General features: G+C 44.7%; 1 protein-coding gene across 1 annotated transcript in view; it reads right to left on the reverse strand.

The window, feature by feature from the left end:
• Positions 1–26,933, reverse strand: part of MTUS2 (microtubule associated scaffold protein 2) — a 486,382-nt gene that overhangs the window by 384,669 nt on the left and 74,780 nt on the right. The window contains exon 3 of the mRNA XM_088460265.1: positions 7,342–7,548. Coding sequence (XP_088316391.1) covers positions 7,342–7,548 — 207 coding nt within the window. The remainder of the gene's footprint in view (positions 1–7,341; positions 7,549–26,933) is intronic.

Genomic DNA, 26,933 nt, shown 5'->3' on the forward strand with positions numbered 1-26,933 from the left:
CAGGGGATCAGGAACGACGGTATGATTACGATGTCGTAATCGTACTGTCTTTCCTAATCGCCCAGTGTGTACTCACCTTAACTGTTACTGAACTAAGGGCCTGATTCAGACCCACTTGCTAGATGCGTACGCTTGCTCCCAGCGTATGCAAATCTGGCACACACCCAGCAAGGCAAGCGATCGCACGGCAAGGCATAAGCATGCCAACTGTGTCTTGGCATGCGATCACTTTGTGTATGCATAACATTTCTGTTTATTATCATTGTTGCTTGTAGCTATCTCTGATTTCATCCCGAGCATCTCCTGGCCTCTCCTATCTCTTCCCTGGCCCTTCCCCATGAATCCATGGCCCTTTTTGGGTGCTTTATGTCCCTTTGAAAAATGAGGGGGGCGCCAATGCTCTTTCTGGCACAGGGCACCAAAAAGTCTAGTTACGGCTCTGACAATAACTTATAAAAAGGTTCCTCCTCATTAAGCTTAATATTAGAGGTTTTATTAGCCAATACTTATGTTGTGAAATGTAATGTATACGATATTTAAGGTACATAAGCTAGTAGACGTATCATGTTTGTTATCATTCTAAATCACTGCTTATTTGCAGATTTCTGGTTCTATCCGCAAGGAAATCGCACCATGCATTCGCAAGATATGAACTACATGAAATTAGTGGATAGAATGTAAAGCTGTATGAAGTGTTTTTTACTAGTTTAAACCAGTTCTTTGGCGGGAAAACCACACAAAGTAACATCTGAGGAACTGGGACATACCCCTAGTGACGCTGTATGAACTGTCCAATGACCTGCATCGTACCAGAATGTCCAGGAGCAAGACCCAATGGAAACCTGTTAACTAGTTTCTTTGCTCTGTAAGGTATATAGCCTGCTTACTGGTTATAGTACACAGCCATTCTTCTTGGATGACCACAGACTTCTGGAGAGACGACTGTTTACTGGGACCAGTGCGCACGCGTATGTATCGGCTTGTACCTTTTGTATTTACTTGTCTTTTGTGCTAATTGTGCTAGATCAAAGCGTGTAACTTTCTTTTATTTCAATAAGAAGTTTTGTGCTTTGGAACCACAATATAAGTCTGGAAAGCAATTATTTCTTATGCAACTTGTATCGCTAAACAGCGACATTTAGGGTATATAGATTAAGGGGTATCGATAGCACTGTCTGGTGAAAAGATGCCCTCTATGCCTTAGGGAGCGACGGCAGTGAGCGCACGCTGGAGTATAAAGATGCCCGCCTTTCTTACATAGCACACGTCATCTCCAGGAAGTGTGTGATTAATCGGTGACATTGAGAGCAATCGGAGCTACACGCAGCGCTTGAGGTAGACCCTACCCCACCACAAGCACTGTGATCACTGCAGACTGAAATACAACCAAGTGACGTGTAGAATGATGCATCTTTGCTAATTATGCACGCCCATAAAACTCAGTTTTGACGGCCAGACACGCCTGTGTTCGCAGCCCCACTCCCCCGTTCACAAGCACCTTCCCCTGTCACCACCCACAAATGGCGCTGTCACTCAAAGTAGCGTCCAGTCTGTGTACTACGAGTGCACGATTCCCGGCGCAGTGACTGCTTCACGCATGCGTACTTTGACGCATACGCAAATGTACGATAATCGCCCATAGCGTGCATTCGCAGCTTAGCGAACGGGTCTGAATCAAGCCCTAAGTTCCTTTAGCACACTTGGATGCATGCCATCTGGGCCAGGTGCTTTATCAGTAACCACATCCACCTGGCAGCTGAATGTTTGGTTGCTTGTTAATAGAAGTAATTTGCTTCTCCCTACGCATCTCAGCTGCTCGCAAAAGTCTGAAAAGGCGCTAGACATCCAGTGTTTCTCTTGCAGTGAGTATTAATATCAATGTATCAAACCTTAGAGGGAGATAAAATGGAGGAGTTGCTCATAGCAACCCACCAGCTTCTGTCATTTTCTAGACTGATCTAGATAAACGATAGCTAGAAACGGATTGTTGGGTTGCTATGGACAACTCCACATCATCTCTCTCGCTTGAAGGTTTGATACATCTCCCCTTTTAGTGAGGAGGTCCTATCAGGATCTGGTATTTCTATCTTATGGAAGCAGCCTGTATCACGCCAGCTGATACAACTGTATTCATTTGGATTCTTTAAGAGAATGTCACAGCGTGCAGTCCTGACAACACGTGATAAAATCATAAACGAAAAATGAAATCAGTAGATACATTAAACAAACATGTATAACAAGGACATGATAAGTACAAGATGCCTTTCAGCTTCGTGGTCATAAAACCAAACTGTATCATTAAGCAGCATTTGTGATGCTTTAAAAAAATACACAGGAAAATACAGATAAGAGACTTCACTCTGGGGAATGTTTCCTTATCACTTCTCTTTTCTCACTGTTATATCCAGAAAAAGATATACTTTGTAGAGTTGGGGGAATGGTTAATCCCCTTCCTGCTTGAGGGGCTGGTGCGGGCTAGAAAGGTTACATTATGAGATCTGATTGGTAGGCAGTGAATCATTTTCTAATACAGAATGAATTCTCGGATGAGATTTTGCATGCATTACTAGAGCTATCGACATTGCAAGAACATATCCGGAGGAGTCAAGTGTAAGCAATCAGCAGCGGTACAATCAGAGTATATAAAGAGCTTTACATTCAATATTCCAAATGCCATATATTTCCTCTGATGTGTCAGACCTTCAGGCAATTAAATAAATGCGAACTATGGATAAAGAGAGCAAAAGATAAACATGTTCTGTCTGTACTCTCAGTGCATTTAGGAAGAATTTGCAATCTTATGAATTACCAAAAGAACCTTAACCCCGAAACTGGCAATCAATGTAACACTTTAATCGCTTAATTTTACATTCTTATTTCTGACTCATACAGGGAAGAAAATTATTGTTATTTTTGGAGAGAATCTTTATGTTCTTTAGAAAAATATAAATATATATACATTTGTATGTATATGTATGCATGTGTGTGTATATATATATATATATATATATATATATTAGATGGATAGATAGATAGGAGATAGATATAAGATAGATAGACAGATAGATAGATAGATAGATAGATAGATAGATAGGAGATATATATGAGATAGATAGGCAAGTGAAGGTATTTCACAAAGCAACCAATCAGATTCTAATGGTGCGTACACACGGTACAATAAAAATGCATAATATGAACAATATCGATCATATCGTTATCGTTCATATTGTGTATTTTTTGGTGCCTTCCAACCCACCAACGACCTGCAATGCGCAGGCACGTATGGACTATAACAATATCGTCCATCGCCCATGCATGCAGGCCAACCTGGTCGATATCGACCAGGTTACATAGGGACGATCGCGGGTCGCTGACCCATCGTTGATGGGTTGGTGGTGTGCTGGATCAATATCGATCATCCAGCACACCGGGAAGGTGCAGGGAGATCGTTATGGCTGATGATCGTCCTGTGTGTATGCACCATAACTATCATTTCATAGAATGTACTAGATCAGTGTTTCCCAACCTCGGTTCTCAAGGCACACTAACAGTCCAGGTTTTAGTGATATCCATGCTTGAACACAGATGGTCAAATCAAAATAACTGCAGTACTAATTAAGACACTTGTGCTCAAGTATGGCTATCCTTAAAACTTGAACTGTTGGTGTGCCTTGATGACCGTGGTTGGAAACCCCTGTACTAGATAATTGATAGCTACAATCTGTTTGGTTGCTATGGGCAACAGCTCCATTTGTCCTTTTTAGACAGTTTGATAAATCTCCCCATAAATCTCATCCACATTAAACCCAATTTGTGAATTTTTTTGGTGACCCAAAAGTAAGAAATTTATACCAGTTTCATCTTCAGGTAGATAAACACATTTAAATCTAATAATTTGAAAATTGTAATGCCCCGTGGTTTTGAAGGCATTATCCATCTATACTATTTAGTTCATATCTTCTCACTCATGTTTTTGCTGTTTTATGGTTAGGGGTGTTTCAGATTATTGCAGAGCTCCCTATTGACAGCATCAAACATTTCCTTCTGCAGCGTTGGTATGAAGATGACAGCAGGAGGGGGCTGATGTGAGATAATGCTTCTCCTTCCACTTTTGTGCATCCTCTGTATCTCATACAGTTATAATAGGAGAAGGTGGCAGAATATTTCCCGAAGAACAAATCTGCTAGTATTGTAGCTGAAGGAAGGCCAGTGAGTAGAATGAAATGGGTAATTTCAGAGAAATGGTCCATCATGGCCCAGATGGTATCAAACTTTTTGATAAGAGATAGGTCTGTAATGAAATCCTTTGCAAGATGGATCCAATACCTGGTTAGAATGGGCAGAGGATGCAGAGCTTGATGTGGAACCTTGAGCTGAGCACATTTGGAGGAGGCTGAAACTAATTATTCCACCCCCTGGTCAAGAATAGGTCACCAAAAGTTCCAAGGAAGCAGCTCTAGAGTCTTGTGAATACCAGTGTTGCCAGCAAAAATAAAAGAATTTGCTTTTATTACACAATTGCTTGAAGACACTTGGAATCAATAATGGGTCGCATTTTGGGAGAATATTGATCCTTAGTAAAAGCAAAAGAGTTGTGCTGCTTGTAGAAAAGGAAGATTTTAGTGATCATTGTAAATAGTCACTGGAAATGTGGAACCCACCAAGTATCTGTTCTTCCAGAGCCAGGCACAGAGACAGGACTCGTTCCTTGTCTCCTATGGTAAAATTCACATCAGCAGGAAAACATTTCTTTGACAAGAACCCACACGGGAAGCAATTTCCCATCAGTGACTCTTTGAGAGAGGACGGCATCACTGCTCACCGAGGATGCATCAGCTTCCACATACTGTAGAAAGGTAGAGAAGTATCAGGTTGTCTGAGGACTGGAGCTGTGTGTCACTGTACTCTTCCTCCTGCAGTCATTGTGGGCCTGATTCAGAGGTGGACACAATGCTGGTGTTTGCGGAGTTGAGCATTTAATTTGGTACTGCACATGCATCTGTATCGCACTGTGCATGCAACCCGATGGATTACCAACGGTGGAGAAGATTTGGATTCATAGTGATTGACAGCCAGTGAGCATTTGTGGGAGGCAACGGGATGGCGAGCCAAATGCCGGTGTGTTGCAACCGTTTAGTGGTGTGATGCTGCGATTGCATATGTGCACGCAGTTACAATGTCCCCTTTGGACATTGTAAGCAACCATAGGGTTGATCAGAGGATTTATGGTGCGACCAATGAGTGTCTTTGTACGCAAACGGCTGATCAGAGACGCAGTTAATGGACGTATCAGTACAAATCCCTGCAACTGCGGCATTTGCATATTTTTGCAAAACCTCTGCGTACAAAGGGATTCAGTATGATTTACCGCCGGCCGCGTGGCCGGTGGTTCAAATCCCGACAGCTGCAGCTGCAGTAAGTAAGTATTCACTAACCTATTCTACACCCTAACCCTAACCTCCCCCCTAAGTGCCTAACCCTAATCCCCCCTCTAAGTGCCTAAACCTAACCCCCCTTTCCCTGCCGCCTAAATCTAAGTCCCCCGGGGGGTGCCTAACCCTAACCTACCCCCCAGGGGTGCCTAACCCTAACCCCCCCTTCCCCTAGCCTAAACCTAACTGTCCGGGGGGTGCCTAACCCTAAATCCCCCGAGAACCCTAAGCCTAACCCTCCCCCCTGCGGCTGACTGCGCCCGTCGCCCGGCTTACCTTCGATCGGTAAGCCGGGTGTCGGCCTCCCGGTATAGGGAAAATGACAGGCGTCGGGACCTCGACGCCTGTCATTTAACCCTTGCCGGGAAGCCGGTGGTCGGGGTTCCATCCATTAGGACCCCTCAATTAAACTGGACATTGGATTTGGTAATTATGAGTCTGGACTGACACTCAAAACTTTACACGCTCAATACTATTGGATTACAACTTAAGCCTCCAAGCACCTATAAGAGACTGGTGTGATTGGTGGATTGGACTGTTTTTATGTACATCTTATATATTTATATATTCTATTTTTATTATTATTATTCATTGTCAAATATACATTGCATGCGTTATTAAATTAGTACTTTCCTTTAATTAAAAGTGAACGCTGTTATTTTTCTATTTTTGCACTACTCCTTGAGGACTGACTTTCCTCTTTTATACAGCTGCTCTACGTTGTTACTTATATTTTGTTCATTTGTTACTTTTGTGCCCCGTTCAGCAATTCTACAGTGTAATTACTGTGTTTCTTTTGTGTACTTCATTGAATCATCCTATCTGCTGTGCTACACGGCAGATGGGACAAGGCAATGAACGGTGTGGTATAGTTACATGCAGCATGTAATGATACATCGCACCGTCGCATGCTGGATTGTACAGCGTGTACAACGCCCGCAATGCATTGCTGCATCGCCGGGTCGCACCGTTGTATGGTGTGTACCCAGCTTAAGACCTGAGAAAATGTTATGTTACATGTGTGTCACAGAATTAATTTTCAGTATAATGGGAGCTCTAATTTCAGGGGACAGAACTGATACTTTACATATTCTAAAATCAACATGTGCGTGACAAGTGAAGTCTCTTCCAGGTGATCACCCACCAGGCTACGCTCATATATGACCGATAAAATGTTACAAAGCTAATGCCAAATAGAGCTTAGTAAGTATGCTGTCACTTTCAACAATAACTAGGGGCATTATTTTATTGAAGTCTATGGATAATGTTTCACTCCAGTTTGTCTCAGCAATCTGTGCGAAGCTGATAAGTGCAGATATGTCCATACAAGTGCAAAGGGACTTGTGCCCTTTAGCTGAACACTTGTCGAATTATAGCATTAAAATAAATCATGTGTATTTGAGCAGAGAATATATTTCCCTTGGTTGTTTTCTCCTCAATAGCCAAAGGTTGCTGCTGTCTAGTACAGGTATTATTTACACTCTGTAATCTTAACATATATCAGTTATTTCTTGTGTATAAATAAAATATCATTCATCAGTCACACGCTTAATTGGGGCTTATGCTTAACTGAACGCAGCTGGACCGTAAGTGTAGATGCGGTTGAAAAGCGACCACTGTACTTTCGTGCGCTCAATTCCAGAGCAAACGCAGTGCGCAAGAGAGACTCCGCAAACAGGCGCACGTTCTACTTTGTATAAGCCCCTTTGTTTTATAGCCAATCATACATTGGGAAAAGAAAGAAAGGTAATGTGCTTATACAATATGTCGCCACATAAAAAAAAATGCTGTTTAAGACAGAAATAATGTACTGTATATTTAAATAGTCACCTCCTTGACATTACCATTCAGTTGCTATGCATGCATTGTAACATAAGTAACTTTGCATAAGAGAATGTTGTGTACTCACTGTTAGTTGTCCTGTTATGATCACTTTGTATACTCTCACTGGACTGGTTACTTGACAGTGACGACACGCTCGAACTTCGGACAAATCCAAAGGCCGCAAGCTTAGCAGCAGGCAATCTGGCGTAGCCTGGATGACGGAGGCCAGACTGGCAAGGCTTAGGAAGATTAGACTTTGCGCCATTTGGAATGGAGCTTTTCTTAAGATCTTCTGAGAAGAGAATAAAAAATGACGCATGAAATTTCTGTGCTTGGGAACTTACATTTAGACATGGGCGCTGGTTTTACATTCTCCTGACACATACATGTCAATTATGAAGATAATGTATACATCCCAGGCACCAACACAATTGATTGTAAGCTCAAATATATGTGTAAAATATTAAATATATAAGGAATAATGGACAGATCACAATACAATAGTTGATTACTTTCACAATATTTTACTTTTGGAGATAAGAAAAATAAGTGAATTTAAATTAAAACAGTTTAATTAGGAATGTACTGTATATGGAAAAAAAAAATATTTAGAAAAGCATTGTACAGTGATATGTACAGTAATACAGTCAGTGACCATTTTTGCGACTAATGGATTCATGATTAAGGAATAAATAGTAAAAGTAGTCTAACTTTCTATGAAAGTTTTTTGTGTAACAGAGAAGAAACGTCTGCAGGGACAGCTCACTAAAGTTATTCAGAAGTACCGGCTGCCATTAGCCTAGGGCTGAGATTCCCATCCACCGTTTTCAGGCTTAACACTTCACTCTACAAATCGTATCTGTAGGCATTTAAAGGTTTCCTGCCAGTTTCTAACATGATGTCTGTAATTCCAGCTAGAAGCTTATATTTAGAATGTACTTAAATTATAAAGTAAGGTCATATTTAGTCTCTCTGTCCTCCGGATACCGATACAGTTTTTAGCTTTATGTAACCTGGATTAGATATATGAAGTTGATGATACCACACCTATAAAATGCAGTGTTTTGATTATCAGGATACAAAAGCATACATCAGGAAAATTGCAGATATACTTTATATGTAACCAGATTAAGGGGTCTATTTACAGTATTAACCCCTTTCGCTGCTGAGGGTTTACTCAACCTCGCGCCATTTTCTGAGGTTAGTGCTCTTCACATTCCACCATTAATATCACGGCTATATGGTACCCACACAAGGTATACCTTGTTTTTGTTTTCGGAAAATTTTGGCCAGTATCCTATTAGCAGCAAAAATATCTGTGGACGCAAAAAACAAAAACGGGAAGGGAGGTGGGGGAATGGTTCACCGATATACGGGTGTTTTTCATCGTTTTTTTTTCTTTTTGCAGCATCCTATTAAACCGCAGTATTTTACGTCTGAAACATTTCAATTAATCTCGCGAAAGCACAACGAACGGTATCCAATTAGCCCGAAATTATGTCGGAGGTGAAAAACGGGGATTTTCCCCAATTTTTTTTTTCCCCATATCCTATTATATTTGGACAAAAAAATAGGATATATCGCCTGAAAACATATAGGATCCATGATAAGCTCACGGACCTTTGTGTTTTCGCTAATGTGGCGGTGAAAAAACGGCACTTTTTCGTGGATTATTTATTTATCAGGTCCCAAAAAAAATCCAGGATAAATGCCGGCTTCGGACGGCACTTCAGGGCTAATTGGATAGCTCCATGATGATCCATTAGCAGCGCTACTTTAGCGCTGCTAAATGGATACCGCCCATAGGATGCGCAAAAAGTGGCGGACCTATGTATTTTCACTGCCGTGATCACAAGAAAAAGGGCTTCTTATTGCGGGTCTGGTTTCACCTGCCTGAGGCAGGTGAAACAAAATCACAGATAAGTGCTGGCATCGGGGCTAATTGGATAGCCCTGGCGTGGTAATTAGCCGCAGTAATTTACCGCAGCTAATAGGATACCGCCCTTTGTATTCTCAGAAAATACCAGTAGTCTTTTACTCGTACATCGCACGTCGGATCTTACACCAGCAAAACAGCATACGATGTGTATCACATCATACACGATAGGACGAAATATTACCGCTTTTCCATAAGAATTACAATGCAGAATTACGACAGCGGGGAAGCGCATCGTCATCTTACAAATACCACACACGATTGGTCAATATGATTGGTATCGTGCAAAAAATCGCATCGTGTATGGACCGCATAAGTTGGGAGCAAAGCAAAAAGAAGAAAGTAACTTTGCATTCCATGTAGCAATGCCAATACATGTTTGTTTGTTTTTTGCATGCAGGGTAAATTCTGGCTGTTTTTGAACGTTGCCCCTTTTCAAATCTAAATCTCTCTCAACCTTTTAAATCCGCAACCTGCAGTGCAACATGGTTTTGCCAAGGTGCACAGGGCCTGATTCAGAGCCGCTCATAAGCGGCCGCTCGTTCGCTCTGAGCGATGTTCGAACAACTGCGCATGCGTATGGGTCGTAATGCGCATGCGCAAACCAGTCATTGCGGTCGGAAATCGTGCGCTTGCAAAACAGCGAGGGGCTGCTAATTTGATTGACAGAATGTACCGTTTGTGGGTGGTAACAGGGGAAGGTGCTTGAAAACGGGGGAGTGGAGATCCGAACGCAGGCGTGCCTAACGGTCAAAAGGGCGTTTAATGGGAGTGCATAATTAGTAAAGGAGCATCATCGACCACGTCACTTGGTTGTCTTTTAGCCTGAACTGCTCGCAGTGATAGCGGTAAGAAAAACCTACCACAAGCACTGCGAGCAGTTCAGATGCCTTTCGATGTACCCGATTACTCTAATAAATACCGGATATGACATGTGATGCGAACGGGAAAGGGGTGTCTTTACAAAATAGCGAGCGCATTTTTCGTTCGCTCGCTCAGACATAGAGGCATCAACAAACCACAAAGAGCGAGCGCTCAATTTAAATAGCCGTTCCCTTTTTTGGAACGACCGTCCGCAAATAGCGTCCGGCTCTGAATCAGGCCAACAGTTACTTGCTCTTGTTTGGTTTACTCCCATCTCAGAATCAAGCGCTCTGTGGACCTCATTCAGAGCCACTCGCAAAATGCTTCACATTTGAAATCCGGCCTCCTGGCCGCTCGCTAAGCTGTGGGTGACCACCCACAGCTTTAGCGAAGGACCAGGTTGATGGTGGCGATGGTCGACCATCGGGGCTTGTGACGGGACCCTTGTGGTAGGGTCTCATCTGCCGCAAGCCCCAGTGAGCTTTCGGTTCTAATAGAGCTGGAAGCTCACCACTGACATCACCCCCCCACCCCGCCTACAAAACGGTGCGAGCTGTCGATCACCATCGATAGCCACCCCTTTTGTAGTGAGCCACAGAGCGAGAGAATTTTTCTCTCGCTCCGGGGCTTGCGCACGTGCAGTGCGCCCGCTGCGCGTGGGCATGGCCTCAACATCGACCCGCTTGCGAGCGCTCAGCGTTTGCAAGCGGGTCTGAATGAGACCCTGTGTGTAGGAAGAATATTGTAGCCAAACAAGGCCTAACATTTTAAAAACTAGACAATCTACAGCTTTAAATGAGGGATCACTTTTTTATTTGGCACAAGATGGATGAGACAAGGGTTTAGTGTCCAGTGATCATAGTTGATCACCAGACAGTAAGTACTAAGGGGACCCGTCATTAGAAAAAGGGAATTCCCCTCTTTTAAAATATGGTATCCTGATTTCATGGATGCCATGTTGGGGGGAGACCCTTATTTTTATGTAGTGCAGGAGGTTTTGCCTGGTGATCACACAGATCAACAAAAAAAAATCCCTATGGGGGCACAAAGTTTGAAAATGGGGACTCCACTCTTTAAAAAAGGTGTGCTTCCATCACTCTATGCGCCAGAGTTGGGGAGATTGAGGAACTTAAATTCCCTCCCCCATCTCTTAAAGTAAAAAAAAAAAGGGGGGGATCAGCCCCAGTACAGGATTGGACTCCCCACCGGTGATTAGTGCCGTTGGGGAGAAGGTAAGTAACCACGGGTCACTTTTCTGTGGACGTCTAGTGGGACTCATCATTCTCAGTTTTAAGGTATAACGACAACGAGCTCTACTCATCCTCTGCAGCAAAGAGGTTAAGCAATCAAGATGCTTTTCTCCAGCTACAATCAATACATTTCTCTTCTCCACAAATTGAATACACTTTTTAGTGTCGTCCCCGTAGTGGACAATGGGGACTGAGCATTAATTTATTAAGTACAGGAAAGATCTGCTTTTAGCGAAAACATAATGCCATCTAAGATGGCGTTATGTCCACTTACATACACCCGAAGTGGAGAAAAGAATGAAGAGAGTGGTCTCTTCTTGGTTCCTCCCATGGTACATCTGCTGCCCCTCCCCTCATCAGTCTACCAGGCAGCCTCTGGGTAGTGGGGAAAATAAAAAACACATCTCTTTAATACTACTGCGTTCCAGTGACATAGAAGAGCTGCTGGCCACGCTGTCTTCCCTCTTGAGTAAAGATAGTGGCATACGCTATGTACAGCAGCTGGGCACTTACGCACAATACTGAATTTCATTTAAAATGTCTTTTGCATTTGCGAAAAAGCTCATTAAAAACTGCACAAAAAAAGTCTTCGTTGGGGCAGCTTGTTTTACGCAAGAGATGTCCGGGTGCTGGAGGTGGCGTTATCCAGGGTCTCCCCCGGTTACCGCCCTCCTACTCTGCTCTAAAAGGCAGAGCAGAGCCCAAAGCCAATCCCAGTGATCAGCTGTGTGGTCTAAACAGACCACATGCTGATACACTGCAAAAAAAAAAATAGTATAAAAAAAAAATTCACTTACCTGACTCCAGGGACCGGTGGTCGGGGCTCCGGTAATGACTCCCCTCTGGTCAGCTGGTCTCCCATGCTGCACTTCGGCCCGGTCATCAGGTGATCGGGTCCCAGTGCAGTACGGGATATCAGCTGACCGGAGGCATGGATGACACCGGAGCACCGATGACTGCAGGTAAGTGCTATTAAGGGAGGGGGGGTCGCGGGGGGGATTTTCCGCGATTGTGGGGGCAGGGCTTAGTGCTGGGGCGGGGCTTAGCGCCGGGGGGGTAGCAGCGGTGCCCGGTCGGCGCATGTGCGGGGCACTAGTCACGGTATTTCGTTTACGAAAATATTGTGACTAGAGTGCGGAGGTGATTCGCAGGGACAGAGCTTTCTCGCAAGCTCTGTCCCTGCAAGGGATTTGTAGTACATCCCTGTGATATTGCCTGAGCATGCGCTGACCCACCGTCGCTGCTACCCCCCACCGATGCTAAGCCCCGCCCCCCACGATCGCGGACCCCCGCGACCCCCCCTCCCTTCATTACACTTACCTGCATCCTCCTGGCCTCCGGTGATCTTCTCCGGGCTTCCTGATCAGGTGATCTCCCATACTGCACTGGGACCCAATCACCTGATGACCGGGCAGCAGTGCACTGTGGGAGACCAGCTGACCAGAGAGGAGCCATCACAGGAGGCCCGATCACCGGTCCCTGGATTCAGGTAAGTAAAAAAAAAAGTTTCAATTTTTTTTTCTTTTTTTTACAGCAATCAGCTTGCGGTCTGTTTAGACCACATAGCTGATTACTGGTACCGGCTCCCGCCTCTGCTCTCCCCGTTAGAGCAGAGTGGGAGCCCGGTAACCGGGGGAGACCCTGGATAAACGCCACCTCCAGGTGGCGTTATTATCACAGGGCTTCCCCCGGTATTTTTTTACAATTTATTTTTAGTAACTATGGTCGGATCACATTTCCCATTACAATTATGGGAAATGCGATCTGCTTTACTAAAAATAAGTGATAATTAGGGGTTGGAGTAGAATTTTACTAATTCTACTCCAATTGCCCTGTAATAACTACAGGTGAAACTAAAATAATGTGAAAAGGGTGTGAAAACACCCTTTTTCACTTTATTTTAGTAAAAATAATGTTAATAAATAGAGCCCTGTATGTCTAAAGTAATATGCTGCAATCTTCCCATGGTTGATCACAAAAGTCAATTCATTTTATGATAAAATCAAGGAAACCCTAGATTAATTAACAGGTTCTATTCACAATATGTCGTCTCCTTTTGTTGGTGGGAGGATATTTCATGAGTCAGTTTCACAGATTACAGATTACATTTTGAGAGGCCACTTTACCTTGTTGAAAAACATTTCCCTGTCTTTATATGGGAAGTTAATGCATCAGTCATTCTGCATTAAAACCCTCATGTGGGAGATGCTAAATTTTATTTCAACCATTTGAAGACATTTTATTTGTCTTTTCATGGAAAATGATAACTTAAGAGATTTTTTCTCCCTACTGATTATTGATAATAAATGCAGCTATGATTAACACATACTGTACATGTCCTGGTAAAAGAATCATGTTTGTTGCTTTGTAAGCAAAAGCAAAACAAATCACCAGTTATGTCGTTTTATACACATCACATTAGTACCAGTGTCAATGACGATTTATTCCTTGTGGCATAGAAATCAATCTGTTTTTTTATTTAGCAAAACTGTCCTCTGTGCTGTTTTCTCGTAGCCTTTTCTTACTAAAATCACATTTTCAGATGTTTTAAAAATCAATATAAAAATACTTTAGTGATACATCGTGCGTTAGTTACTGAATATTATTAAGTTTTATGGAACAATTAGGTAAAATAGGTATGTACTGTATATCCTGCCTTTTTTGTACTCCTCTCCCTCTCCCTAAGTTTTTGATGATGTGTCACCAAAATGTTAACAAAAATTACTAAAGGTAAAAAAACAATGTAGTCTACATACAGTCACGATCTGCATACCAAGAATGTGGATATTATTTGCCTATGACTTAATAATAATAATCTTTATAATGATCTCTTTTGATCAGAGCTCTTACCTTTAAAATACAATGGCAGTGTTTACTGGCGAGACAGTTAGCGAGACCTTTATAATTGTGGTGACAGTTCAAGCGAATAAAGGTATGACAAACACTAATTATTAAATGTAGACGCAAAGCCGTGATGTTCAATTACCAGTTGCCTGTACAATCCACTTTAGTGTTGTGAATAACAGTATTCAATCTCTGCAAACAGTTACTCTCACTTATCAGTACACAAGAACTAATTGTAAGCCCATTAAGAGAAGGCCAATTAAAGTTACATGTAGTATAAAAGGAACTCAGTTACACGGAGCCTAGGACCTCATTCAGAGCCGGACGCTATTTGCTGTCGTTCGTTCAGAAAAAAGGGGTGGCTATTCAAATGAACCTTTCGCTCTTTGCGGTCTGTTCACGCCTCTATGTCTGAACGAGCGAACAAAACTTGCGGTCGTTTTTTGGATAACTACGCCCCCTGGCCGCTCGCATCCTACGTCATGTCCGCTATTTATTAGATTAATCGAGTACATCGACCAGCGTATGAACTGCTCGCTATTCTTGTGGTTGGTTTTTCCTACCACATCTTGCGAGCAGTTCTGACTATAAAATAACCCAGTGACGTGGTCAATGACGCTGCTGTATTAATTATGCACACCCATAAAACGCCCATTTTGACCTTTAAGCACGCCTGCGTTCGGATCTCCACTCCCCGTTTTCAAGCACCTTCCCCTGTTACCACCCACATACGCCTCCTCCTGTCACTCAAAATAGAAGGCATTCGCTATTTAGCGAACAAACGACTTTCGGCCGCACTGACTGGTTCGCGCATGCGTATTACGAATACGATCCGTACGCATGCGCAGTTGGGCAAACATCGCTCAGAACGAACGAGCGGCCGCTTACGAGCGGCTCTGAATCAGGCCCCTAATTCAGAGATGTACGTAAACCCAATATTTACAGTATGTACATCTCCGATGTGTCACGACCTGGCCCTTGAGGTTTCCAGACAGAGGACTGGGAGCAGGGGTGACTAGGTGGGGAGGCAGCAGTAGACGAGGAGGAAGTACATACAACTTCATCATAGGTTAATTCCGGGTGTTGAGACCTGACCAGAGGCGTGGAGTCTAACTCATATGTGGTTTTCACTGGTGACCCCTCCAATTGGGATATGGGTTTAGCTGCGCCCAAGGAGCAGGTTGCGGCCCCATGATCAGGGATCCAGGAATTAGCAACTAACAGGGAGATAAGAAAGACAACTGGGTGTCTGGAGATTATCACCGATGTAGAACAATACTGAAGACTATCGGTAGTGACCAATGTAGAATATCACTGGAGAGTCTCGGTAGTGACCGATGTTGAATATCCCTGAAGAGTATCGTTAGTGACCGATGTTGAATATTTCTGAAGGATATTGGTAGTGAATGATGTTGAATATCACTGGAGAACAACAGTAGTGCCTGATGTTAAATATCACAGTAGAGTATTGGTCGTGAGTGATGTGGAATATCACTGAGGAGTATCGGTGGTGACCGATGCTGAATATCACTGGAGAATATCACAGAGACTGGTGAAGCGCACTGAGAATACAACAGCACGGAGCCTGGATCAGCAATTCGAAGCTAGCAGCTACTGGAGAAGTGAAGTTGTTCAGGCGACTTCCTGTTTTCTGGAGTCCTGCTTTATACCCTTAGGTAGCTGTCCATTGGAGAGTGTCAGCTGATAGTGTCTTGACAATGTTATGAATAAATGTGAAAGTAGCATTTTTCTATACAAACCTAATGAAATACAAACACCCACACATCTGTCCTTTACCGTTTTATAGATCCAATGGGAATCTCCTATCTAGCAGTAGTTCAAATGGAAATGACTGTCATAAGTTAATTTAATATAGCTACAATGTTAATTATACCTCTTTTAGACCGACCTGAAAATCCCAGATTATTGCACGTGAACGCGTATCAACTCAGGATTTTTGTCAGTGTAAAAGGATCTACCCGGGTCCAGGGACCCGGGAAACCAACTCGGGTACTTTGCAGGGTTGGCCACGGGCCATTCCTGTCTCACCCTACAGTGTAAACGGCGCGATCCGGGTCACGATAATTTCGCATGCCGCCTGACTGGCCAGCTTCAGTGGCACTTGGAGATGACATCATCTCTAAGCATCCACTGCAACCAGGGCCAGACTGACCAGCACGGAACAGAGCATCCCACCCGCCGTCCTTGACTCTGAACCACTGCGGAGTGTGGTAAGAGGGTAGGGGAAGAAGCGCTGCTCACCTGCGCCGGAAGAGCCGCGGTGTAAAAGGGGTCTGTCTCAGGTCTGATCCGGGTCCGAAACGTGTTCCAAATCCCGGGTCAGACATGGGACTTTGGTATAAAAGGGGTATTAATGACGTACTAGAGACTGGAGGGTTCTATGCCCAAACAGTCAATCAGAAGCAGCTGGATAGCCCTGCTGGTGTCATCATCAGGCTCTAGAACCCACAGCCATCCCTAGTGAGGGGAGAAACAGAAACAGCAGAGGTGATGAGTGCTCCAGAATGGAGGAGAGCCTGTACAACCCCATCATTGAGCTGTTGAAGAGAAAGTGTGGGAAGAGCCGTGAGCTACAGAACCTGAAAAGAGACAGCATGTGGAACAAATGGTGCAAGTCAGACTGTAAGTTGAAAACTGTATACTGCTTAGTAGAGCCATCTTGTCGGACAACAGGTCCCAGCTAGCCTGTTATCTGATAACTGTATTAAAGGAAGAGTATCCAGCCGAGTTAACCTGGTAGGACTTTATAATATGTTACTAGAGTTGGAGGAGCTTAAATTGGGTTCCAGACCCTGTCACCCTGGGAGATACTGCCAATATTTTAAGCGAGCCCCTTACCTGAGAGGGAGTTTCCGGGTATGGGTGAATAGCGGGTGAACTGTGAGGACAACTATAAGAGGAGGTTCTGGACCTGCGGTTGCGCAACTGTTTGAATTACTTCAGCATCAGGCAGATAGGCAGTCATTTATTATTGTTTGAAATCGCCCTGCAAGTTTAGTGTGAAATACATCTGGACATAGATCTGTTTAAAGACTGTTAGATACCAAGCTACTATACAAGTTCAAATGCTGCACTACACAGCACATGGCCTGGGTTCACCAGCAAAAGCATCGGTAACCAACAAGCTCATACTGCAGTATTGTTTAGTAAGTGTAGATTAATATTAAGAGTTATGGTAGACTTACCTTTGTTAACTCTATTTCTTTGAAGTCCACAGGGTCCACTGGGATACCAAACAGTTAAAGCTTTAGCTCCCAGGATGCACCGCTCCTCCTCCACATATACCCCGCCCCCAGCCAAAGGCAGATCAGTTTTGTAAACAAGCCCAAGGCCGGAGCAGATGAGAGGAGAAGGAAGAACAATGTATACAAGAAACACTCTCACAAAAGATGAGGGAATCCATGACCAAGAGAAAAATACCCAATGAAGCCAGGTGCGTCAAGGTGGGCGCCCTGTGGACCCTATGGACTTCGAAGAAATAGAGTTAACAAAGGTAAGTCTACCATAACTCTTAATTTCTTCTTCAGGGTCCATAAGGATCCACAGTGATACCATGAGGATGTCCTAAAGCAGTTTCCCCTAAGGGTGAGGACACTCCTGAGCAGAAAGGAGAATCCGACACCCAAAGGAAGCATCCTGAGAGGCAAAAGGTGTCAAAGGCATAAAACCTGAGAAAGGTGTGGATGGAAGACCACGTGGCCGCCTTGCACAATTGTTAAGCAGAAGCGCCACGTCAAACCACCCACGAGGGTCCCACAGACCGAGTAGAATGTGCTGTAATCCCATTTGGAACAGTACGACCAGCTTGCGTGTAGGCCTGACAGATTTTCATGCGGACCCAAGAGCCAGAGCCTGTTTGTTAGCTGGCTAGCCTTGTGTCACAACTCTTGGACGGATTGTGGATGAGGCCCGTATTTAAGGAATTGGCTAGACTGACTAGTGATGTCAGCGGGAATGCTCTCGGCTCTGAAAGAGCCGAAAGCACTACAGGGCTTGCGGCAACAAGACCCTACCACAAGGGTCTCGTCGCAAGCCCGATGGTCGCGATGGTCTTGACCATCGCGACCATCTTTTTTGGCCGCTCGCTATAGCTGTGGGTGGTCACCCACAGCTTTGCGAGGCCGCTCTAGAATCAGGAAGGACGGCCCTGATTCAGAGCGAGTGCTCTGTCAGAGTGTCCGGCTCTGAATCAGGGCCACAGTTCGCAGCCCTCAGGTTAGGTTCCCCTATACAGGTGCTGGTGAGTACTGGATGTAGTACAGAAGAATAACGTAGTCAACAGGGCAAGTCAATACCAAACAGACGAGACGGTACCAGGGAGCAAACGGGTCACAGGGAGTAGCCAAGGTCAGAACCAGATCAGTAGCAGTACAAGGGGTCAGGCGATATCAGAGTCACAAACAAGCCAAGGTCAAGATCAGGATAACAGGTAAGTACTGGAACACTGGAGTATGGTATGGAGCCTATACTCTGGCACCTGTCTGGTGCCAGAGACTCCCTCTTATAGGGAGAAGTCCAAATCTCATGCCAAACATGAAGCCTGTCCTTTTAAATTTCCTGCAGGTAGGCGCACACGCTAGGAGAGCTGCGGCCGCCTGTACTTGTGAGGGGGACCCGGAGCTGATGTCATGGCAGCGGGCGCCGGGGACTCTCCGACCCCGCTGCCCGCTGTTGACAGCGGTTACAGTGCTGCTGGACCTGGTAAGTAATAGCCGGTGTCTGGTGCACTGTGACACCTTGCTTGTGAAAGCCATACAACACAAAAAGATAATCTGATTTCCTCAAAGATTTAGTATGATCAACGTAGATCCAAAGAGCACGAACCACATCCAGAGGCTTCACCTGCAGAGAGATCCGAGGACTGGAAGGCCAGAACCACAATCTCTTGATTTTAATGGAACTGGGATACCACTTAAGGAAGGTAACCACCCCGAGCACGGAGGACAGGTCTGACCGAATGAAAGATCAAGAAGGGTGAGCGACAGGAGAGCGCTGCCAAACCAGATACCCTGCAGAGGAGATAGCGAGGAGAAAGAGCGTCTTTGCCATAAGCCACTTGATGTCTACTTTGTCCAGAGGTTCAAATGGGGAATCCTGTAGAGCCCGGAGAACCAAGGACAAATCCCACGGGGCCACTGGAGGGACAAAGGGAGGTTGTAGACGGAGAGCACCCTGAAATAATGTTCTAACGTCAGACAGGGGAGCGATCCTTTGCTGGAACCAGACTGATAGTACAGAAACCTGAACTCTAAGGGAGGCCAGGCGGAGGCCAAGGTCTAACCCAGCCTGCAGAAAGGCAAGCACCCAGGAGACCCTGAAAACTGTAGGGTAATAGCCTCTGGGGGAGTACCATTGAAAGTAAGAGTGCCAAACTCTGTAATAGATGCAGGCTGAGGAAGGCTTAAGTGCCCTGAGCATCATCTAGACCACAGAGTGAGAGAAAACTTTGGCTCTTAAAGAGGGATGACTCAAGAGCCATGACATCAAAGACAGACGAGGTAGGTCCGGGTGCAGGCAAGGGCCCTGCGCTAACAGATCCTGCTGTAGAGGATTTGTAAAAGGAGAGTCTATGGTGAGACTCCATAGGTCGGTGAACCACTGGTGCCTGGGCCAGGCTGGGGCTATTAGTATCACTGTGCTGCCTTCTTGTTTGAACTTTCGGAGAATCCTCAGGACGGTAGGCGAGATTGGAGTCCCAACTCATTGCAAGAGCATCCACGAAGGTGGCTGAGGGGTCTCTGGTCCTGGCCCCGTACCTGGGGACTTTGTAGTTGTGACATGAGGCCATGAGGTCTACTTCCGGTAGGCCCCATTTGTCCACCAGGAGTTCAGAGATATCTTGGTGGAGAGCCCACTCTCCAGCATGTATGTTCTGACAGCTTAGGAAGTCCACTTCCCTGTTGAGGACTCCAGGTTGAACACTGCCGAGAGCTGGTACGATGGACTGGGGAGGTGGTACATAACAAATAGCACACAGACCATCCTGTACGAAATCCTGAGGGGACAAGCCCGCTGAACAGGATCCGCAAGTAAACAGCACAGGGAGCTCAGGCTCCTGTTTATCCTTAGAAGACATAGTAATAACCAGCCAGCAGCACAAAATCAGTGTATGGCTAGTAATGCAGTATGACATACTTCACAAATACAAGTAAATGTGAAGTACGGTAATAATGAACCCCTACACACCTGATAGTTGAGGGTTAAACAAGAGCAGCAGGGATAGATATAACTGACATTGAGAAAGTTTTAAGACAGTATATCACAACAGCAGAGCTAGCATAAGTCACATACAATGCATATAAATATACTTATAATGGGCACTGAATCAACTACTCCAGCCTCCAAGGGCTGGAAGGATTTGTGCGCTGTATAACCTGGCCCTAGTGAGAGGTATACAGGGAAACTGGACCCGAATCTCCTGAGACCTGTAGTTTCAGAAAAGCCATGATCAATGGCTGCTGAGCTTCTCATATAGGGAGGAGGGTGAGGAGGAGGAGCAGCTCAGAGGTGGGAAACCTCTTGTGAGGGATCAGGCTCTGGGTTAGGGGAAGGGGCTGCTGGGGGAGAACCCATCTCCCCGCTGCCGCATTAACCGTCGGGTGCCGCTGGCCTCTACATGGTCCCCGATACCAGCTTTTAACTGCCCCTATGGACTAGTGGGGGAGCGGACGAAGCAGAGAATCACCTTACCTGTTCTTCTCCATTTGTCCAGCTGCAGCCCTGGGACCCCAGTGGAATGGATAGCAGAGCCCCACTGGCGCTCGCCGTAATCACCGGACCACTCACCTGTGTGGCGGAGGTAGTTGGAACAGCAGCACAGGCGCCCATTAGGATGCCTTGCTGCTTGCTTAGATAAATAATAAAAAACTCATAAAAATAAAACTTGGGGCTGCCTAAGCAATCCCCCTGTCTAAAGGTGCGACCGGTCCTACCAGCACCAAACATAAAACTGATGCCTTTGGCTGAGGGCAGGGTATATGTGCAGGAGGACCGCTGCATACTGGGAGCTAAAACTTTAACTATTTGGTGCCCGATCACTCCAACCACACACACCCCATGGTATCCCTGAGGATCCCTATGGACCCTGAAGAAGAAAATGCTTAGTATTAGTTAGGATCTAAATTGGTGTTAGCTAGTGCAGGGAAGGCTTGTATGTACAACTGATGTGTATGTTTGGATTGGCAGGGTGAGAGAAAGAGATCATCTCAAAAGCAGCCATTGTCTACCCAGAGGAATTATTGTCCATTGCTACTGTTATTTATGTCAGTATATATACACACATATTAACATATTACCCCTGAGGAAGTCATACCGACAACACTGTGTGTCAGAGGTGAAATGCGTTGGCCATGAATTGATTAGTATTGTATGTCGATGAGGTCTCTGTTGAGAAGTTTACAGATAACCTGCTTATACCATTTTTTTACGTACATTTGCATTCGTCCTGTATGGAATAAAATATGATTTTTTTGGCTGGGTGCCGTATGATTGTGATTCTACCTTTTTTTGAGCTGCTGCATAGAATTTTTAAGAATTTCTTGATAGGTAATGTTCTTGTAGGAAACTCTGATTCAAAAAAGCACCGTATGGTTCATCTTTCCATTTTTGACATGGGACCATTTGGTTTCCACAATTACTGTTTTATTTATATACCAGCATTCTAGTTCCGGAGGACCTGATGGTCCAGCTACCACCAGTAAAAGTAATGTGTCCACGGGGACACCGAGGAATATTACCGTGTTTATCTTTCTGTTACTGTTAGGAAACAAATGGTGGTGTTGGCAGCAATGGCTCCAAGGCTGCCTGTGCCCAGGTCCTATTCACCAGCCAACTCCCCCGCTCCCCCCACATGGCTAAAAGGATTTTGCAGATGCAGGGCACCAATTTCAAGTTTGTTGGCGGTGCTAGGCACCCAGTGTTTATAAAAAAAAGAAAAAATTTTGTTATTATGTGCCACAGCCCGGATCTCCCCCAGCGGCTGCACCGGGGGGACTAGGAGTAAGGAGCATCTGAGTGCTCCGCGCTGGGGACCGGGTAGCAGGTAGCAGGGGGAGCCCAGCACTGAGTGCCGGGCACTACATGCGCTGCAGAGTGCTCCTGGTGCCACCAGTACTAGGGCAATTAAAGCCCCACTACTCAGGCTGCAGGAGGGGGAGCCTGGCTGTTGCAAGTGTGCTATGGATTGGGAGAGTAGCTCCTGGTACCTCCAGTGGTAAAATGGTTAGAAGCCTATTGTTGCACAAAGTATAACAGAAATACAGTGTTTAATAAAATAAATAAGTGTTATAAAAGGTATGTGTAGCACTGAGCCAGGAGAGCAGTTCTGAGCTGCAGTTCTGCATTCTGTGAAAGCCTGTTGCAGGGCACAGGCTCAGTGTATATATATTTTTAACATATATAATGTATTTCAAATGTACTCGAATGCAATTTAAATGTATGTTTTTAAAGTAAAACTGCACCTACCTTGTGCCTTCCTCTGCAGCATCACACCGGAAAGTGGTATGAGGAGGTAGAAGGAAGGCTTCCTAACACAATCAGCTAAGTGGTTTAAGGGAGCTACAAGGAGCTTCCCTGCCATGGCCAGGAATCCCTGCCTGGAGACCATGGTTGCCTATCTCTGGAGCTCGGATTCAGGCTAGAGGTGGCAGGCTTGGTCTCTTAGCAGATTCCTGGAAGTACATTTTGGAGGGAAATTTTTTTCATCCTAGACATGATGGCGCCTGGGCGGGGACGAGCCCTACAGGTGGGCTCACGCACAGTGGAGAGACCACTCCCCACTGTCCATTAGGGACAAAAGTAAAGGTGTGCATGCCTTCTGCATGCAAGGCACATGCACTTAATTTGATTGGGTAAAAACCATAGGGCAGACTTACCCCCTGTGGTGATGTTTATTGGAGTTAGATAACAGAAGAGCCTGCTTGCTCTGTATGGGTGTATCTTTTTGGGCATCAAGAAGGAATAGACTGCTATAACACCTGTACGCTGTTCTCCCTGAGTAATTGTAAAGGGATTGAGTACAGCGGCTGGGTAGACGGCCATTAGAGCAAGTCTACCACGTCAACTTGTTAAAACCGTTGGTGGAGGAAGCATTTCCTCAGCAGAACTAGAACAACCTATGTCACCTGAGGTCACTCCATAGAAAGACGACTCCAGTCGACACCCAGCACTAAAAAGAACCAATAAATACGTAGAATATCTAAAAAGTGCTGTTTGTGTATCTCAGTTCACAGTGCTGCAAAGTCTAAATGTCAGTTGCTTATCTGACATAAAGAATACAACCATAGAAAAAGAAGGAAAAAGTAGACTGCACTGCTGTGACTGGATACTAACATGTGCTGGATTAATCAGATGAATAACACTTTAGCCTCTTTGAATCAATAAATATTCAACAACATTTATTAGACACACAATAATAAAAATAGATAAAATGTAACTAGATAAAATGTAACTCTAAATTATAAATCACAATAATACAATTTTTACAACAACTCATATAGCCATTTAGAAGTATCCGATTGTAGATCTTTACCCAATACGGAATAGTTCTTTGTTGTAAGTTCAATTAATGAGAAATAACGGGTCAAATGCTCACCATTAATCACATACACAAAATAGAAGTATTCGGCAAAGGCTTGATGTAAATTAATTTCCAGTTGATATTTGTAGTGCACCGGAATGTGCTTAAAATAAATATAGTAGTAACAAAGCCGTGAAATGCCACCTGGCAATTGGCGGCTGAACTGGAACTGATGTCCGCTCTGTATCACAGTCCCGGGTATATCCCCCATTGCCGTCAGGCAATATGCTGGACGTAGCCCTCAGTGGTAACGGAGCCGTAAGATGTCACTTGGAGGAGATGGTAGTGTAGCGGCTGTGTTGGGACTGGCGCCTGTCCTGCGCCGCAGACCCAGGTCACTCCCCTGTTAACGGCAAGCAATGTGTAGAGCGGTAAACACCAGTACCTATGCCGCCAGCTGATGCGCTCCGATAAATGGGAGCTCCCGTCTCTCAGTGCCTCGTGGATAATGGTGGCAGGGACCAAACTGCTGAGTTGCTGAACACTGTTCACATTGTTTAACCCCTTTGACGCGTTTCGCTCTTCTCTTGGAGCTTTTTCAAGATAGCCTCAGCAGAGTCTTCCGCTATGAAAGTTCCGTCCTGGGTTCTCGACCCCCACCTCAACAGACCACAGAGGAAGGTAACAGGAAAATCAAAACTATATCTGATACAGGACCTTGTTCAAAACTTCAGCGACAGTTCAACTGCCCTTGTTTCAGCTTTCCAGTGGATCAGAGAGCTGGTGCTCTCCATAGTAATGCTGGTACCCAGTCGCAAAAGTTTATATACTTATATATATTTTTTACTCAGGTGTGCACTGATTATTGGCTTCCCAGCAGGTATTTATGAAGGTAAAGTTAGTTCTTTTATACCCTTTTTCCACTGCTGCTAAAATCTGAGTTATTGCCGTGTCAACCCGGGTTGTAGCTCAGTGGAAAGGACTCCTAGGAAAAAAACCCAGGTCGACTGACACAGCATTCCTTCCAGGGTCTCCAGCAGGGTTTTACGTGGGTAAAACCTGCGTAAGGCTAAGTGGAAACGGGTATCCCGAGTCATCTGACCTGGGTCTCGTTCACTGCATAGGGAGAGCCGCATTTCCCAGCGCTTGGAGATGATGTAACCAGGATTGTGGTGGAAAAGTGGTATTAGCTGTGTGACATTCCTTGCTTTGCATTGAAACAACTGTTGGGTCACCCATATGCGGGCAAAGTGCCACAGATGAGTATAAATGGTGCTAAAGCTGCTTAAGTGTGTGGTATACAGTATGTGCTGCATTGCTTGGCCTGTTAACTCTATAACTCTATGTGGAAATAAATATTTTTGTTACTTTTCCATATATATTACGTGTGTGGGTTTATGAATTGTTTTTGTCTGGATCTTTTCTTTTAACGTGTAACCTACTTTCTCAATGATGTATGTATGTGCAATTAATGGACTGTATAACACACACACACAAACACATTAGGTGTGCTCTAATATCCATTTAATTAGAGTCACATATAGAATCATATTGTGATAAGGTCGGGATAGGGGTCCCTCTCCTGGGGTAGATGGACTCTCTCTTTCACACACACAGCAGCCGGGAAACAGTACACCAGACCGGGTCCTCTTTCAAGCTGGTTGGAGCCAGTCTTTAATGTGCCAAATACGTAAACATAAATAAACATAAACATAAGACCTAGCCTGTCACACAGTAGATTCCCTCTCTACAATAATGGTAGGGCCTATTGCCCTCACCATCAACAAAACACATGCACAGTACTTACAGGAGTATATACCAAGTGTCTCTGAACAGGTTAGTTGGCCTGCTCGCCCAGGTGTGAGACACTGTACCAAAAGATTACACAGCTCTTATAAGCCACCTCCAGGTGTAAGCCCTAATGAGCCTACTACCTGGGTGATGGGCCCAAAACCTGGAGTGGCCTGTGGATGGAGCCCTCCCTCTCCTCACATCCACAACCCCAGGACCCAAACCGGCTTTTCCAAAAGCTGATACTCTGGTCTGCTTACAAAACAGACTTCTCCTGGGGTTTTTTCGAACACATAGGCCAAAAACCTAGGACAAATGTACCTGCCATTGACCACTTTACCAGTGCTTCTATCACAATAAATATATATATATATATATCTACCTTAGCTTATAATTGACATTGCCTTGGGGAGGTACACGGTCCCAAAATGTATGTAATACAATCAAGAAATGTAACTAGGAGGCAGAGCAGAAATATTGAGAGCGCATTGAGAACATTCCATAGAGGATTGAACAGAGAGAGAATTATTCTAAATTACTGTAAGATGTGACCAAATGATTTATAGTACAGCTACTAAGAAAGTGTTCTAAAGAACAGATGACTAATTTTTTTCTTGACACCTCCATAGGTTTCTCTTAGACATCAGTGTAACTCTCTCAGGTACTGATTGCTTGTCAGTGGGCCCTCCAGGCATTGAGGAAACCACCACAAAATGAGTTCACACGTTTATTAATTTAAACTGTGAATACTATGCCAGACTCATAACTAGCTAAAGAATATTGAAGGGTCATTCATATCACAAAACAACAAAGAATATACAGATATGCCCAGCTATATTGCTGCAGCTGGCGCATAGCATGAGACGTGAGATGCGCACCTGCGAGCATATACGCGCACTGCATAAGTGACCGGGCCTCCATTGAGATGCATGGTGCGATCGCAGTGCACACCATAGTGTAGCGTATGTAGGTGCGGAGAATCGCATGGCGTGATGCGTGCGCACGTTTGTGGCGCGATCAGCCACAATGTAACTGTGCGCATCTGTATACCGTTCTCTTTGGGGTAGATGTGCTGAGCCTTGGAGAGAGATAAAGTGGAGAGAGATAAAGTACCAACCAATCAGCTCCTGACTGTCATTTTTCAAACACAGCCTGTAACTTGACAGTTAGGAGCTGATTGGATGTTACTTTATCTATCTTTACTCTCCAAGTCTTATTACATCTCCCCCAAAGTACAGTAGTTAGTGGACAGTTTAGCTCCAAATAAGAATCATTGTGCCCAAGCTACAGCATACCTCTGTATAAGAGAGGAAGCTGTATGCAACTAACTTATTGGGATGCTATCAGGTAATGGGGAGTTGAAAATTATTTCCAATTATGAAGACAGTGATTGCGGGATGAGCAGTTATTTGTTCAAGTTATTGGATGAGGGATATGATATGTGGAATATCCAT

Source organism: Taudactylus pleione, unplaced genomic scaffold, assembly GCF_031769625.1.
Source record: "Taudactylus pleione unplaced genomic scaffold, aTauple2 ptg000043l, whole genome shotgun sequence".
Taxonomy (NCBI): Eukaryota; Metazoa; Chordata; class Amphibia; order Anura; family Myobatrachidae; genus Taudactylus; species Taudactylus pleione.